General features: G+C 40.4%; 1 protein-coding gene across 6 annotated transcripts in view; it reads left to right on the plus strand.

The window, feature by feature from the left end:
* Window positions 1–15,793, plus strand: part of CEP128 (centrosomal protein 128) — a 199,907-nt gene that overhangs the window by 171,873 nt on the left and 12,241 nt on the right. For all 6 annotated transcript variants that reach the window (XM_079988650.1, XM_079988651.1, XM_079988652.1 and 3 more), the window contains 3 exons: window positions 309–332; window positions 11,002–11,079; window positions 13,770–13,883. In XM_079988650.1, coding sequence (XP_079844776.1) covers window positions 309–332; window positions 11,002–11,079; window positions 13,770–13,883 — 216 coding nt within the window. The remainder of the gene's footprint in view (window positions 1–308; window positions 333–11,001; window positions 11,080–13,769; window positions 13,884–15,793) is intronic.

Below are 15,793 nucleotides of genomic sequence, written 5' to 3' on the forward strand. Positions count from 1 at the left end.
AAGCAGCAAGTTAGTTTATGCTTGTATGTGAGTGCTTGTAATCTCATGACTATTCTGGAGGATGGGAGAGTATCAGAGCCTAAGGCTTTCCTGAGCTTTTTCATGTAGTACCACCATAGAATATTTACATTAAAAGCAAAAACAAAGAAAGCAACAAACACTGACTTTGCTGTACAATGTAAAGGAGAGTCCTGTAGGGCTATTGATTGTATTAAGATATATACAGAGTATTTCACAGGTGTGTTTATGCTCAAATTTCTTGAGATTCTTTTCTTTATAATTTATTTTAATGTTTTCCTTATTTTCAGGAACGAATAACAGCACTGGAAACGGTGAGTTCCGTCCATTCTCTTTATTACAAATCTATTGCAGTTCTCACGCAGGAATTTATACCGGGGTTTTTTTTCTTCTAAGAAAATAGGTCTGGGATATTTAAAAGTAATTTTTCTAAACTATAAATCAACTCCTTAGAGGTTCTTGTTTGCCAGTTGGCTGCGATAAGCCAAATAAAATGTAAAAAGGCACAGTACATCCACATGAGGTCACTTAATATGGAAATGTGTTGGTAAAGTCAACCATATTTTATAGGTCAACTGGAAGTAAAAATTAGACAACAATTCAAATTCATTTTTACTTGAAAATGACAAGTGTGCCTAAGTTTTAGTTTTACCAGAAGTTAAATAACATTGCCACAGGGAAGCTGAAGTCATCGAGTGAATTAAAATTTTAGAGCTTGAAGATACAACTTTGTCAACAAATGTGCTATTTACTTGTTTTGCAATTCCATCCAAGGGACAAATTATGGCATTGCTCCAGTAATCCTGCAGGGCCTTTCTGACTGCATGTGGAATGAAAAGGAACATGTATGTGTGTTTGTGTATATTGGTCTGCAATGTCATACTTAAGTTGGACGTAGTTATTTATTTCATTAGGGAACTTCATCAAAATAAGTCCCAGGGCGGTTTACAACATTAAGCAGACAGTACAAAGAAAATGTTAAAATAGAAAATCTACAAGTAAACAAACTAAATCAAAAAATCAAACATCTGAAAGACCCTCATGACCAGTAAAACAGTATAACGACAGCCGTTCATAAAAATTAAATTACATTCCTCCAAACGCTTGGGTAACCAAATGTGTCTTGACACAGGAGTAGAAACCCAAATACTGGAGTGGCCTCTGGGGGAAAGAATCCCATCGTCAAGGGAACATGACTGAGAATGCCTCATCCCAGGTCAGCTGATATGGGGAGAGACACTCCATCAAGTACTTGGGTCCCAACATATTTAGAGCTTTAAATGTCAACACTAGCTCCTTATATTGGGTCTGGTAACATACAGGCAGCCAGTGCAGATCGGAGTAGTGTTTTTGTTTATAGGTTTAGAACAGTTGGCAGGTTTGTCACTGGTATGCACAGCTGTGCTTCTACCACACCTCACAGCAGCCTTTGGGAATACTCTGTGAGTTTGATTGACATTTGCAAAGACTCTTGGATCCTGCAAGCATTACTTCTTTATGCTTTTAACAAATTCCTCCCTCTAGAGAACTTGCATTCTCTATGCAATCCAACTGCTAGGTGAAGGACCAGCTATTTTTCCAGCAAAATAAATTATTGAATAAATGTCACCCTGAAGACGAGAATCACAAGTTATGGCAAGTAGTTATCCCACTTTCCTACTAAAAGTATCTGGCGTAGTATACAAGAGAATAAAACCATATAACGTAATAAATAAAAAGTGTAAATACAACTATAAGCAAGAACTGGAAACATGATGCAACCAACACTTAAAAATGAAACAAAGAAACTAACAGCAGCAAGGATAAAAAGATGTTGCACCTTGAAAACTAGTAACAATAAAACAAGGCGTTACATATTAAAAGTCTTTTAAAATGAACACGTCTTCAGTTTCTTGCAAAAGGAACAACATTCAAGAGTCCCAACGCCAAGACAGGAAAGACCCTCTCTCATTTTCACTCCCCAAATATCCCAGGGTGGTACTGAGAGGCCTCTAACATTAATTTGGATTCCTAGGCAGGCCCTAAGCTGTTTAAAACTCTAAAGCCTAGAACCAGCTCTTTGAATTGAGCCACAGTTACATATATTTCCCCCACACTGTTTGTGATTACCAAATAAAAATATTATTAGACCACAAAATGGCAATTCGCCAGTGAAGGATTATGATGGGGGGGGGGGTGGACGCGCTTATGAATGGCAAGAAAATCCTTACCAGAGCTTATGCTTGCTACATGACTAATGGTTCCATCTCCAGCATCCTGTGATACAATCACTTTCCTAAAGCCTTCCTTGCCTGAGTTAAAGAATGGCCAGGTAAGCCACATCATATACAGTTATCCAGTCGTATTTTCTTGTAGCAGCTTGGGTTAATGGTCTGTTTTGCTAAAACAGATGTTCCGCACTAATGGTCTAGTGGGCACCTTTTGATAATCTGTTGTGGATGGACAGCTCAAGATAGCGCTATTATTGCTTCCATCCCTTCAGATATTTCCATAAGACAAGATTTCCCCACATAAGCATTTACTGAACTTAACCACAGGTGGATTGGGAATCTGAAGAGGGGGTAAAGCATTCATTCACACATGGAAAAGAAGGCATGCTTTTAATATTATTAAAATGTATTCTGAAGACATCTGGAGTCTAGACTGAAAAGTTCAGTTATTTTGGCATGCAGGTTTCTCCTTATATTTCAGTGCCCAAAAATGCTTGTTTTAAAATTTATGGTGATTTACCCCCAACAAAAGAGTTATTTTCTAAAGGTACTGTTTGTTTTATTTTCTTGATGCCAGTTAATACTGATGTACACAACCTTTTGAACAATAGCATGAAAGTTACCCAATCTATGTACCCAGTTCTTCTGGCTGGGTTATTGGTTATGTTATTAGAACCTTAGCTCCTGGCCTCTACTCATTTTTTGAGTGTTAAGATTTCACTAGCCATCTGTTGGGAAAGGGGAGCAGGGGACTGGATCCAGCCATTCCTTGTCAGATTGGCAGAATCCAAGCTGTTTTGAGAGGACTTTAAAAGCCCAACGTGATCTGCACTCTTTATTAGAACTGAGGCTATTATTTCCTCCCCTTCGTTCCATCTTCTTTTCACCTCTTTCTCTCCCACCTTTGGAAGAGGGATTTCCTGTCAGCTTACATGTTATGAATGATAAAGATAATATTAGTTAATTGATCACTATCACTAAATTTTGCGAGTCCCTTTGGCCAAACCAAGTAAGTTGCCCAAGTTGATGTTGGTAAAGGCAGTGCTTTTTTTTGGCGGGGATGCAGTGGTACTCATACCCCTAAACATATTGTGAATCTAAGTTTGGCCTCATTGAGGGGCAGTATTTAAATATGAGTAGGAAAATGAGAGTACTCCTAAACATTTTTTTAAAAGAAAAAAGCACTGGGTAAAGGTAATGGCCATTTAAGTTTTATCTGGAAGCTGACCTGAGCAAATTTAATAAGTGAAGCGCTTGTTTTTCTCTTTGTTGCAATAATTTTCATTTTCCAGAAAAGAAGAAAAATGCATGCATATATATTGTATCTGACAGATAGGAAGTTAAAAATGTATATGTTCGTAATATATTTCAATAGTTAATAAAAATGTGCATAACGGATATTAAATCACAAAACATGTCTTTCTAGCAACAACTATTTACAATATATGTTCCAGTAACTAATAAACATGTTCCATTTCCTTCCTAAGTTTGTGCTGGATATTTTCTATTGCATCTGCATATTATTATCCAGTTTCTTCATTTCTACAACATGATCTGCATACATAATTAATTAGATGCAATGAAACCCAGCTTCAATTCCATCATTTTCTTTTTCATGTCTTGCTTCAAATTTTGCAACTTCCTTACAATTTCTGTGTATTCATTCCTAAATGTTCTTTTCTTTTAGATAACATTTTCAGGCATAGTTGCCCATTCTGATGGGATTAATTTTATAAGGATAGATGCAGTGGTTTTCACACAAAGCAGCCTTTATCAGTTGGGGGGGGGGGCAATTGGCATGAACATCGCAGTCACCAGAGAGAGGTGCTCCTGGGCAAGAAATATGCCAAATTACAAACAAATATTTGGGGAGGGGGTGTTGTACTAGATACCTTTAAAGTTGATTGTGGGGAGAGATAAAAGGGACTCACTTCCCGCCCAGTGGTTTTGTTTGTGACCACTGAGTTGATGGCATTCTGTAGGTGCTGCAAGAAAAGTGTTTTGATTTGAGGAGTAGGCTGTTAACTGCACTAAAAACTTCTGTCTCGTAAACCTATACAGTGGTACCTTGCTACTCAAACGCCTTGCTACTCAAACAACTTGGAACCTAAACACTGCAAACCCAGAAGTAAGTGTTCTGGTTTGGGAACTTTTTTCAAAAGCCGAATGTGCTCCGTTTTGAGTTTTATGCTTCCAATTAGAGTTTTACGCTTCCGATTTGACTGTCACACTTCCGTTTTGAGTGTTACGCTGAGGTCTGTCTGTTTTTGCTATTTATTTTGCGTTTTTGTGGCTCTTTTTTGTTGTTTTTGTGACTGTGTGGAACCCAGTTCAACTGCTAATTGATTGATTGTGTGACCGCAGTACATTGTCTATTGCTTTCATTTTATGGATCAATTAGATAGTACAATTAGATAGTACGTTAGATAGTACAATTCATGTTGAATTGCTCTTTTAGGCGTTGTTTTGAAAAGTCTGGAACAGATTAATCTGTTTTGTATTACTTTCTATGGGAAAGTGTGCCTTGGTTTTGGAATGCTTTGGTTTTGGAATGGACTTCTGAAACAGATTAAGTTTGGGAACCAAGGTACCACTGTACTTTGCCCATCCCAACCTTCCACAGCCTAAGCTGCTTCTGGGGGTTGATGGGTAGCTTGAGAGAGGGGGATACTACATTCTGTCTGCCCTGCATGTCCCTTGGCCCTCCTCTCTTACTTCTCTGACGCTTCCCAGAACAAGAGGTACTAGTACGGACTGTGCAAATATATATCCTGAGGCTGGTGGAGGTGTGGTGCCCTGAAAACTTTCCCCTGCCCAGCCCAACTTGCACATTTCCCAGGGGTGTCTGTTTGGCAACTCTTGGAATACTGATTAGATGGATCTTCTGCATCTAACAAGGACTGGGTCCCAGTCTGTACTTGGATGGAAGAATCCAGGGGAACCCTGTGTATGACACCTTGAATTCCATCATGGGGGAAAGGTGAGGTAGAAATGTAATTTATATAATTAGACTACTCTTCCATCTCTAGCATTTGGGTATGAAAATAAATTTGTGAAGAAGGCTACTTTCTCTCCCTGAGGCCCAGTATATTTAGTAGATTCTGGCAGGAACTTTTAATGAATTCATTTGGGCCTGAATGTAGACGTTTTACATATATCACACAGTTCTTGATGTATAATCGAGGAGTTGCTTAAAAAAAACACAAAACCTTTTTGGGTCACCTTTAACATTACATCTTATTCAAGCTGTAAGTAACTGCCTGTTCCAGTGCATTACTGTTGCTTTAAATTATGGGCATACTTCTTATGGATTATACCCTGGGGATTTCTTAGTTGGCCTCCAAACCTTCTCTACTTTTTAAAAATACTCACAGCCTACAGATGATCACTTGTATTTAACCAACTCAGGAGATTGGAGGCTCTTGTTTGTTGTGTGCACACTTACTATGCATTAAATATAAAACCGAGCCTTATGAAAAACATAGACAAGCCCAGCTTGTTTTATATTTGTGTTTATCAAATATCAAATATCACTGTGGTTTCAAGACTAAAAATAAAATGCAGCTTCTGACTTTGATTTAGACCTGTCCCTGGGGGACAACAGCCCAGAGCTGCCTATCACTGCAAATGCATCAATATAAGGAGGATTAACTGTTCACATGCTCTTTAAACATCAAAGTGTTTATATGAAGTCATGGAAAATGAGTAATTTGTTTTATCATTCTCTCCGAGAACATAGAACACCTCTTAGAAAGTAAATAATCTTTTATGTTAAGAAAACAAGGAAAGATTAATAGCATTCACTGCCATGATGGAGCAGGGTGCTTTTAACTAAATTACCACCAATGCTGCTTCTATTGGTACAACTGGAACCGTTGCCACTTATCAGCTTCATCAGTGTGCTGTATCAGTGCCCTTTGTTCCCTGTTAAATAATGAGCAGACAGACATGATTGCTCTCTTCAGGATTAGTTGTATGCATTATGGCACATCCTTTGCAGTTTCTGGGAAATAATTAGCAGTACTTAATTGCCCTCTGTGTCAGGTGTTCCCCCCATCCTTTTTAGCACTTTGTTCTGCATGGCTAAACCTATCTCTTTTAATAGAGAAGAGTGCTGTCATTAATGATACAAATATGGCACTTAATCCATATTAAGGAGGTTGCTGTGCGTGCCACTAAATTATTGTTGCACCACTTCCGCAGGTCAGCTAAAAACATGACTTTTTCCTTCTTTTAACGTGCGCTTTTGCCCTTCGGTCCTTCTTTTCTTCTTCACGGCAAGGAAAACTTACCTTTTTGCAGATTTGTTTCCGGACACGGTTGTATTTGTGTCCTTCATAACGAGACTGGAATTCTACTCCTGCAGCCTCCTTCAGAAATTACCCTGCTGTCTTCCAGCTACCTGCTAAGCTGAAGTTTGGACTCACATGCATGCTTTTGTCCGTAGAGAAAGACATGCCAGTGTTGTGGCTGGCGCTGTCATAGTTAATGCGAGGCTGCGCACTACATTTCAGCTGCTGGGATCGCATAGCAAAGATCACTGTTCTCGCTTTTCAGCCGGCTTAAATGCTCCTGCCACGAAAGTTCCCAATTGTATATATAATACTTTAAAAAGTTTTGAAAACCCAGGAATTGTGGAGTGTGGAGGGCAGTTCAAGTGTCAGGTCTGAATTTCACCATTGGCTGCAACACAAACACAGGTTCCCACCTAAATTGCTAAGTTTGCTTAAGTAGCCTCTTTGGGAACAGAAAATCTTAACCAGAACCTGACATTTCGATGGATTTGGTTACTTGCCAACTTTCATAATGTAAACCCTTAATGTGTCTCTGACTAGGGGGAAAGGAACAACATTTAAGGGGGAGTGATTCTGTTCAAAGTTGGTAGCTCCTGAGTTTCTTTCATGTGGCAGAATGTCCCTGAAGCATATTGTCCCCTCCAAGATGACTGCTGAGCATTTGGGTTGGTTGTTCTGTTTCACACAGTTAACTTTCCCATCACTTAAAGCTGCAGTGAGAAGCTTGCTGAGAATCTGCTGTCTCTTTTCAGATACCCCTCAACCTTTTCGAGCCCTTACGAAGACCAGGGCTACAAATGGCTCTGGGAAGAAGTAGCAAACCATGCAACTCATCATAAATTAATGGAGTGGAAAATCAAGGCTTTGATGAACATAAGGCCACTATAAATGAAGCATGCAATATGAATGAGTGCAGCTTCTTTGTGGGAGAGGCACAGTGGTGGGCAATTTAATGAGGGAGAGACATGGACAGACACCTCCGAGCGGTTTTTTTTAGCTTTGGAAAGAAAAGTTAAGGAAGGGCCTTAGGAGAGAGCTCTTAGTTGATCATTGCAAGATATTCAACTAGTATATTGTGGCCAGATTTTTTTAAAAATTTGAATATACTTTTGATAGACCTAGAGATTCACAGTAGAACTGTAAATCTCAAAGTATGTATATTGATCAGATCAAAGTGTGATACTTCAGTCTTTTTATGTAGACAACAACTGCTTATTACCCCTGGTTCATTTTTGCTTGAAAAGATTGGGTGGTATTTAAACAGGTTTTGCACAGAGTAGACCTATTGCAGTTAATGGACCTAACATAGTCTAACAACAACAACAACAACAACAACAACAACAACAACATATTTATAAGTAAAATAAAAATATAATATAAAATGTAATTGAATGCCACTCATATTTTTGTCAACAACGATTTCTGTGCTTGCCCTTTTCATAGTTATGTTTTACTTGGTTTGGTGGTAGGCTACACTGATAACAGGTAAAGCCAGGCTTCCTCAACCTCAGCCCTCCAGATGTTTTTGGCCTACGACTCCCATGATCCCTAGCTAGCAGGACCAGTGGTCAGGGATGATGGGAATTGTAGTCTCAAAACACCTGGAGGGCTGAGGTTGAGGAAGGCTGGGTAAAGCTGTTTTGAAAGTGATAGGGTGCATGTCAGAGCCGTAGCTCTGTGACAGAGCATCTCTGCCTTGTATTCAGAAGGTCTGCAGCATCCCTGGGTTAGGTTGGGAGAGACTTCTGCCTGAAACCCTGGAGAGCCACTGCCAGCCAGTGTAGACAGTAGTGAGTTAGATGGACCAATGATCTGACTCTGTACAAGGCAGCTTCCTATGTTCCCGGGTCCTACCTGGAAGAACTTACCAGCTGTTTACACTGATTTTATTTTGGATTATCTGATTTGTTTTTTAGGTCAATGCTTTCGCACACCTCTTCTTGTTGGAACTTGTTTCTATGCATCATGTTCTGTGCGTGTTCTGTCCTGTGACTTAATTTGTTAATGTGGCTTCGGAAGTGGCAAGGAGCGGACATTCCTTTTTCATAGAGCCTTTTTGGGGTGGGGAGTGGGCTGCAAGTGTTCAGATCCATCTTAGCAAACCAGATGTATAATGCCACATCCCTGCATCCAAGTCCCAGTGTTGCCCAAAGGAAGACTTCGCTTCAAAGGATTAACAAGTTACCCTACATGGTGGAGGGCTGGGGGTTTATGAGAAAAGCCAAAGCAAACTCTAGTTGGCTAGAGAAGAGCACGAACTGATATCCCAGCTGAGAAATGGAGGGAGTCAGACAAAAGCAAACTGAAAAACTTTGTTTTTGGCAGCTGCACAGATCAGAAGATTTTTGTTTCCATGCACTTTGCAGCAAGGGAAATCTGATGGGGTAGTAAGGGAGAAGAAAGGAAAAAACAAAGAGGCAGAGGTGTCATACAACAGAATCTGCCCCATAGCAGAAATGAGGAAAAGCACTCAAAACAAAGGCAATGTCCTTGGGTTTTGAAAGAAAAGGGGTGTGTGTGTGTGTGTGTGTGTGTGTTGGTGAATGTGGAAAAAGCTTTGCAACAGAACTGATACCCACTGACACCAATATACAGGAAGGAAATCAACAAATTGAAAGTTAAATGCAAAAATTACTGATTGAGAAACCAAACTTTCCAGCATGGTGACTTCATAGATACCATGGAAATGTCAACATTTCAAAAGATGCAATGAGCCTCCAGAGCCAAAAACATGTAAAGACATAACCCAATATTTAAGTATGTTCCAGACTTAAACATATATATCATACTGCTGTGAATAGCTCACTGTGTTTTGGAATGGTTGTAAATATTTCCACAAAAAAAAGGCTGCCGTTAATGAGAAATAAATATCAAATATTGGTTTGCTGGTGATATATGCATTTCTGTTTCTTAGGCTGGGGTTTTTAAATACCGGTACTATAAAATTGCAAATGATGGACATTTGTTAGGTAATGTTAGTTACATGGATTTCGCTTTCACAGCATACTGACTACAACATTTTGTTTTAATTATTATGAGCAAAAAACTATTTAAGTCACAACTATCTTAGCTTGAGCAATTTGGCAATTTACAGCACCTTGGTTTGAAGTCACAAGGGCCTGAGCTTTCAATAAGGTGTTTTTGTATGGCAGGTAGAGAACTGTGCTGCAGTACTTGATGCATACTGCTGAGACAGAACAATATTTTACCTGAACTGCAAACCCATCGTTCCACAACCTAACCACTGGAATTAGTGTATCTAGGGAAAGTTTTAGTTTTCAACAATCCAGCAACAATTCATCAATCAGTTGCTGAATGAAGTAGGGGAACACAGAATTCTGCAAAGCATCTTCCTTGCATGCTAATCTAGAAATGAGATACCCGCTATCAGTATTTTTAAAATTGTAACAAAATAAAAAATTCCTTCCAGTAGCACCTTAAAGACCAACTAAGTTAGTTCTTGGTATGAGCTTTCGTGTGCATGCACACTTCTTCAGATACCAATAAATAAGATACCAATAAATAAGATCTGTAACTGTATTTAAAATTGTATTGTGCTATTTGGATTTTGTGTCTGGCACCTTATATATGCTGGAAAAAGGTGGGATGGTAGATAATCGTTCAAAACATGCATGGGACCTCAAATTCCTGCATCTTTTCATGAGTATCCAACGGCAGTCCCTCCATCTATTTTTCACACTGGCTGCTAACATGTTCACATTGTTTTGATGCCATTTCCCTTGCTGTCCTCTGTGTCCCCGCTGCCATTTATTTATTTATTTATTTATATTTAAAATGATTTATAAACCAATTACTTTTTTTAAAAAAGAATCTCTTAAGCACTGCACGGTATATAATCCTATGGCTGTTGCGACCCACGTCGATGATGCATTCTCTCTGCATTTGATCTGTCTGGTATCAAAGACATTCACAAACAAAATCCTGAGGGTGGCCACAGCCAATAGTAGATCAAAGAGGGGAAAGACTGTGGGGGCAAAGGAGGAGGAGCAGGAAAACAGGGCTAAAAAGCAGCAGCAGCAGCCTAGGGAACAAAAGAGTTGTTTGGGGAACCACAGGATGAGCAATCAGATTTCGCTGTGTGCTGGTGGTACAGTACTTGGGGTAAGTGGTTCACAGTTACTGTAAGAACAATATTTCCACAAGTGGAATAGCTAACAATTAAGCACATGCATAGCGACTACCCAAAAATTTCCTAAGCAAGGGGCCCTTCAGCGCTGAGGATCCGCTTCCAATAGTTCTTCCTTCTTTCAGCTCTCTCCTACCTTATTTACATGCATACTTTGTGTGATCGCTCCCCATCTGCTTCCTGGACTGTTGACAACATCCAGCATCCTATGAATTTCAATGCTGGTTTATTCATATAGGTACTTCCTGGATACGGTGCTTTTGAATAATTATAAGTGTAGAAAATAAATAAGACCAAGTTATATGGATATATCTTTTCTTCTGTTCTTCAGAGTACTCGAGTGGCTTTGGATCATCTGGAGTCTGTTCCTGAGAAACTGAATCTTTTGGAAGATTTCAGAGATTTTGGAGTGAGAAAGTTTTACTATCTCTTTTTTGTTAGAAACTGTTCGGCATTCCCTTCACCAGTGGGAAATATATTGCGCTGGGAGCATAAAGTGTCAAGTCTGCTTTGACAACGGACTGTATGTGGCGCTACCCTGATCCTGGTCTGAAAGCTCCAGCTGGTGTCAAGTGCTATAGCTTAGATGGTTGATGGGAATAGACTACTGCCTGCTCTTAACTCCTGTGCTTAAAAGCTTGCATTGTATTGGTTTTCCATATACTGTAGGGCCAGGCCAAGTCAAGGTTCTTTTACGTAAGTTACAACTTAACAACTCCAGGATACCTTAAGGACTGCATCCTTATGCGCCTGCTTGATCAATGAAATACTTAGGGGAGTGACTTTTAGTGGCCCTCCGTGGCTCAGATGCCCAGGTCTTAACCACCAGGAGCTGTGTGTGTGGTATTGTGGGCCCAATTCTGTGGCAGCTTCCCAGCTTGGTGAATACAGTGGTGCCTCGCAAGACGAAATTAATCCGTTCCGTGAGGCTCTTCGTATAGTGGTTTTTTCGTCTTGCGAAGCAAGCCCATTGACAGCTTAGCGGATTAGCGCTATTAGCGGTTTAGCGGCTTTTAGCGATCAGCTGTTAAGCGGCTTATCAGCTGATAAGCGGATTAGCGCCTTAGGAAAAGGGGGGGAGGGGAAAAAAACCAGCAGGAACTCGCAAGACATTTTCGTCTTGCGAAGCAAGCCCATAGGGAAATTTGTTTTGCGAAGCGCCTCCAAAACGGAAAACCCTTTCGTCTAGCGGGTTTTCCGTCTTGCGAGGCGTTCGTCTTGCGGGGCACCACTGTACATCTTTATTTCAACAGGCATTTGGGCATTTTGAATTAGTTTCTCTCCTTGTATGGTTAACATTAATGGATTTTATCTGTGTTGTAACTTAATTGTACACCGCTTAGAAACCGTGCTGTTAAGCAGTATATGAATGGTTGAAATGCATCAGTAAATAGTATCGCTTTTTAACCTTTTCTTTTATTGACATTTCATTAGATTTTGAAGTGTAGGTAAACCTGAATGGCTTGCTCTGTGAATCAGGGGAGGTTAACCTGTGGCCCTCCAGATGCTAGACCACAACTCTCATCATTCCTGATCATTGGTCATATTGGCCCAACAACATCCAGGGGGCCAAACATTCTCCAGCCCTGCTGTAAATGAATTCCCTTTCTGCCCCCATCACTTTATCCAAATCAAAGAAATCCTTCCCAAGTACAGTCCTCTGCCCTGGCTTGAATCCCAGTTCATAATACAGAACTACCTGATAACGGTACAGCAATTTAAAGTTTACTCAAATTAAATAGCTGAGGATTATGTCTTCTCTTTGCCAGAGTTTTTGATCTGTTCACAGTGTTTCAATAAGCTGATTTTTTTTTTTTAATTAGTGTGGCACCAGCTCTTAGTTGTGTGTTAATATTTGAAATATTATATATATGTATATATATATATTGTTTGGACATGATGGCATTCAGTCTCCAAGCACTGCTCCCCAAATGATGACACACTGGATGCTTGTGGTTTCATAGCTGGCGTTACCTATTGATAAGCCTGCAAAAACTGCAAAATCAATAGGAAAGGTGTTTGAATACCAAGCTTTGTTCATTACATTGGGTAAATGCGCCATTCCATGGTGGGGACAAAATTCATGCCAGATATTTAGCATGCAAAGTACCAGAGCACCACTATTCCATTGTTTGCTTTTGTTAATTAGCACTGTGTTTCACACATGACATAGGCCACTAAACAATCAGTGTACTTAAGCAATTCAGGAGTACCACTAGAACAAATTAGTTCACTAAGTACAGATTGATTTTTTTAAATGTCATTTCAAACAGGTGCTTAATTGCTCTGCTGAAGACTGAAACATTTCAAAGAAATGCAAGGTGATTTCCTCCATCCCCTTAGTACAGGTGTGGGAAACGGTTGGCCTTGCAGATGTCACTGAAATTCAACTCCCATCATCTCTGGCCATTGGTCGTGCTTGCCGGGATTGATACTCTGCAACTTTTGGAGTTGTCAAAGGTTCCCCACATCTGCCTTCGAAAGTAGAATCAGAGGTCTTTGATGAATTACATTGCCCAAATGTTGGCAAAACAAGCAGGTAATAAGAGTATTCTATGAAACTGACACCAAATCAGAGCAGAACGGCTTTCTCTGTTTAACATTCTCTGGTGATTCCAGTGTTGGGTTGATTAAACACAACCACCTCTGGGAGGCCAGAGCACTGGTCCATAGATACTCACTGCCAACTCTCATTTTTGCCCAGAGAACGTTCCTATGGGTCAGCAACCTTGCCTGTACACCTCTCCCCCTTGCATTTTGCCAGGGCATTGCCTGTGACCCCAGAACTGAAGACTGCTCCATTGCAGAACCAGAGAGCGAAAGTTCAAGATAAGAAGCAAATGCCCTTTTAAATAGTAGCAGTGTTGTGCTTGCTGCTACGCAGCATACAGAAGTTTCAAGGCCAGAGGGCCATCTCTTACAAATCCTACTGAAGCCACAGGTCCTCCAGTAGAGCTGGGGTAGTCAGCATGCTGTGTGCCAGATATAGTTGAACTACATCTCCCATCAACTTGGCCATGGGCTGGTCTGGTCATTTTGTCTTTTTAAATAACAGATAACCATATTTTGCCCATATTAAAAAGTTCTCTTTTATTTCAGGATTCTTACAATCAGACAGACAATATTGAAGACCGATATAGTAAATACAAGGAAATTATGGGCTCCTTACATCAGCATCTGGAAGATTCAAAGCGCAGACTTGAAGATTTCAGAGTAAGTTTACCACCACTTTCTTTAAGCCTTCCTTTGTATGTGAAGCTACTAGAGAAATACACACTAATCACTAGAGCTCTTGATAGTCCATAATCACTTACAGCAAAGTGCCAATTCTATTCACTTAAAGAATATAAATACATACAATACAGCTTGCTAGGTCAAAGTAGTCTCCTAAACACCAGCACTCTGTCTCCATCACTCACCAAGGAAAACTCTAAAACCAGTTAAAAATGGAGATTGTCGTCCCTCGTTTGTGGGTCCCAGGCATTCTATAACCTGATTTAGCCTGAGTATGGAGCTCCCTCCACAAGTTTGTCTAAGCGTAAAAAAAGGAAATAATATGTCATGCAGCACAAATAAACTCTTGTGAAGGATATTCTTCTGAAAGTCATAAACCTACTGCCTTATGAGAAAGATTATGTCCTCCATGCCGTATTATTAGTTCTTTAAATCTCTGTGATGTTGTAAACTAAAGAGCCCTTGCTGGCAGGGCAGACACTCCAGCCTCTCCCTCCACCCCATCATACTTAGAGATGGGTGAACTGAGCCTGAAAATAGGGCTGCCGTATGTCCGGATATTCCCAGACATTACTGGGATTTCAAAGGCAATATTGACACCGGGGGGGGGGGGGGGCTTTCTTGGATCTTAGGCAAGGGTTTTGTCTGAAAAAAGCTCAACAGTTTCGGTGGTTTCCTTAAAAAGAAAAGCTCAACAATTTTGGGGTCTTCCTAAAAAAAAAAAAAAAGGTCAATATAGGAACCCTACTAAAAATCAATTGGTTGCTGTACAAGCTGAAGAGTTGAGAAATGAGTTTTCAAGTGTTCTTCTCCACCTTAGGATGTGCCAGTAGCAACTCAAGATCATGGGTTGTGACAATTTGGGCTACCTAGGAGCTATGTGTAAAAATGCAAGCAGACCTGAACATTTCAGGAGCAAGGAGCCCCTGGGCAGTCTCAGAACACGGGTGCAGACAGTGCTGGCGGCAGCCATAATCTCAGGCTGCAGTAGACGAGCACAGTCCCGAAGACCCCAGTGGTGGTCATGGGTGTTGGCAGCACCTAGGATCTCAGACTGCAAAATGCAGGCACTGGCCTTCTGCTCCCTGAGATCACAGATGCTGGTAGCGCTACCAACCCAGATTCTGGGGCGTGCAGGCTGCTGCCTTTTTTCAGCCAGAGATTGCAGACACTTAGAAACTTCATAATCTCTAGCTGCAAATGGTGGAGGTAATTAAAAGCCTCAGTACAAGTAGTGCCAAGTTTGAAGGGGCTTGACCAATCAGGATATGGTACCACATCACTAATCATCTATTCCTTCTCCCTGTTTAGACCAACCATTATGACTTGATCTATACTGGATATTAAGAACCCAGTTCAGTGCTGAGTACAGAACAGAGTTTCATTTTTGTTTAGACTTTCATGAGCACAAGAGGAACTAAACCATGGTTTGGGAACCTTTGGTACTCCGGACAATGTTGGGCTTCCAATATTTATCAACCCCAGCTAGCATGGCCAATGGTCAGGGATGATGTGAATTGTAGTCCAATAGGATCTGAAATGCCACAGGACCATCCACTCTGCTTGATGGTTTACTTTTCTCTCATTTGTTTGCCAATAGGACAAAATGATTCAGATGTATATGTTTATTTCACTCACTTACTTGAAATAGGGCAGAAAATAGCTTTTCATTGCTAACTTCTCTTGATCACCTTATCTGCCCTAAGGCCAGAAATGAACTGAAAGAGTCTACTTTTGTTTTCTTTATGTTACTGTTAAAAAAACACCCATCATTGTATGTGTGTCTCTGTGCTTTCTAGGGCTGCCCCATTCATCACCATGTGCTGCTTTGCACGCTTAAGATGGGGGGGGGGGACGGAACAACAAGAGTGAGATTTCCATTTATTCCA

Source organism: Podarcis cretensis, assembly GCF_951804945.1.
Source record: "Podarcis cretensis genome assembly, chromosome: 1".
In the NCBI taxonomy this organism is placed as follows: Eukaryota; Metazoa; Chordata; class Lepidosauria; order Squamata; family Lacertidae; genus Podarcis; species Podarcis cretensis.